The sequence below is a fragment of the Acyrthosiphon pisum genome, chromosome A2 (genome assembly GCF_005508785.2).
Source record: "Acyrthosiphon pisum isolate AL4f chromosome A2, pea_aphid_22Mar2018_4r6ur, whole genome shotgun sequence".
In the NCBI taxonomy this organism is placed as follows: Eukaryota; Metazoa; Arthropoda; class Insecta; order Hemiptera; family Aphididae; genus Acyrthosiphon; species Acyrthosiphon pisum.
Window position 1 is genome coordinate 35,868,030 of NC_042495.1, and position 1,865 is coordinate 35,869,894.

Sequence of the window (1,865 nt, forward strand, 5' to 3'; positions counted from 1 at the left end):
TTAAACAGCATGTCATGGCGAGCATCGCGCGGCATTTGAACAACCGGTCATTCGACCTCGATATGCTGTTTAACCAAATGTCTCTTTAAATATTTTTAATATTTAAAACGTCATATAGAAATTCTGATTCTTGTGTCGTCTTAAACATAAAACACATAAAACCACACATTTATATGTAAATTAAATTTCAAAAATAAAATGTTTAGGAGGGTAAATCGTTGTGAGGAACTTATACATGTATAAGATAGGCAATTACGATGAGTAGGGCCCAATGACGTCACACGTCTTTTTTCAATTCCTCATAACTTATTGAATAATGTGATTAGAAACGTATAACCCATACATTATCCTTAGAATTGAACATTCTTTCAAATAAAAAACTTATTTTTTGTGTTGTGTGCTCCTTTAAATGTATTATTGACTATGATTATTCAAAGGAATACCCTTTGTTATAATATTTGAAAGGAAAAATAACTGTAGGTGAAAGTTTTGATGCAAAATAAAACAAGACTGTTTGTTTGGAAAAACAAAATGTATGTATATTTTCGGGATTTGCATTGATAAATAATACAATTAATATTAGTGTTTCTTCCCTGCTAAAATGATTCCGTCATACTAAAAATAAAACAAAATATTATTAGTTCAACTTTAGCAATAAAATAAATAACAGTAAAAAGACACTTACTTTAGTTTGGAACCACTTCATTGCATCTTCTTTGTTAAGTCTATGTTGGTAACCAACTTTGCCTTGCTTCCTTCTTCTGTGAGCTACGTTGAAACCTAACACACAATTTAAAAATAAAAGATTATTTAGTTTAACAAAAATACTTTTAGATTTACCTAGCATGTTAACCTTTTTTTGTTCTTTCATTTATTCAAATTTTGAATAGATAATATGTTTTTTTCACCACAAAATGGGTTTATTCATTCAGTCTAACCTATATGACCCACTGAAGCTTAATATGTTAATTATATTACTCATTTTTGCCAAGACTGTAGAAAGTGTTTACTAGGTACTTTTAACCATCCTACAGAGGATTAATATAAACTAACACAAGTTGTCATAATTGACTCATTTCAAGTTAAGAAACGTAGTAGCCTGCTGACTTGTGTACAGGGTTACCGCTACCACTATACAGATGATCGACTCGATGGGAAACCCATGGGAACAACATTCAGGTGTTGCCCAACAAAAACTGGTAGTTGCAGACTACGGTTTTTAACTTGAACAGAATATAATATAATTTACAATATTCATAATTATTTAACAAAAAAAAACAGCTCCTTATTTAAAATTTTTATTTTTAAATTACAATTGTCTATCTTAAACAAATTAAAGGACAAGAAAGAAGGGAAAGCAAAGAAAATTATTAAAAATTGGTTTACATTGAAGTAGATATCCCTATACTCTTTTCAGAATAAGAAAGCACCAGAATTACAAAGCAAAACCGGTTTTGCCCGTGGCAACTTAGTGCATTCTTATTCTGCAGAGTATAGGACTAAATATTGTGTGACCTATCTACTTGCATTACATTTGATAGTAGTATAGTAATTTAATATTGATTTAATTCAAAATAGTATCTAATAATTAGTAAGGAGTATTTATGCTCTAGAAAAACCAAAAAATATGCATGCACTTGGCATAAAGTAAAAAAATATGCTGAGAATTTAATCAAAATATACAGTGGTCCCATATCACCCTTAGTATCTCTGTGGAAAATCAATATATTTAAATGCAATTTTTTTACAGTAATAAGTATGGAAATTCTGATTGAATATGCGATTTTTTTTTTCAAAAATTCAAAAAATTATCAAAAATGTTTTTTAGGAAAATAAATTTATTTAATTTCCAAGATAGCCATTTT

General features: G+C 28.7%; 1 protein-coding gene across 1 annotated transcript in view; it reads right to left on the reverse strand.

Annotated features, from left to right (window-relative positions):
* Positions 1–513: 513 nt before the first annotated feature.
* The window catches only part of LOC100167508 (ribosomal protein L11e-like), a 4,452-nt gene continuing 3,100 nt past the window's right edge, over positions 514–1,865 (reverse strand). The window contains 2 exon segments of the mRNA NM_001162281.2: positions 514–615; positions 686–780. Coding sequence (NP_001155753.1) covers positions 580–615; positions 686–780 — 131 coding nt within the window. The 3' untranslated portion in view covers positions 514–579.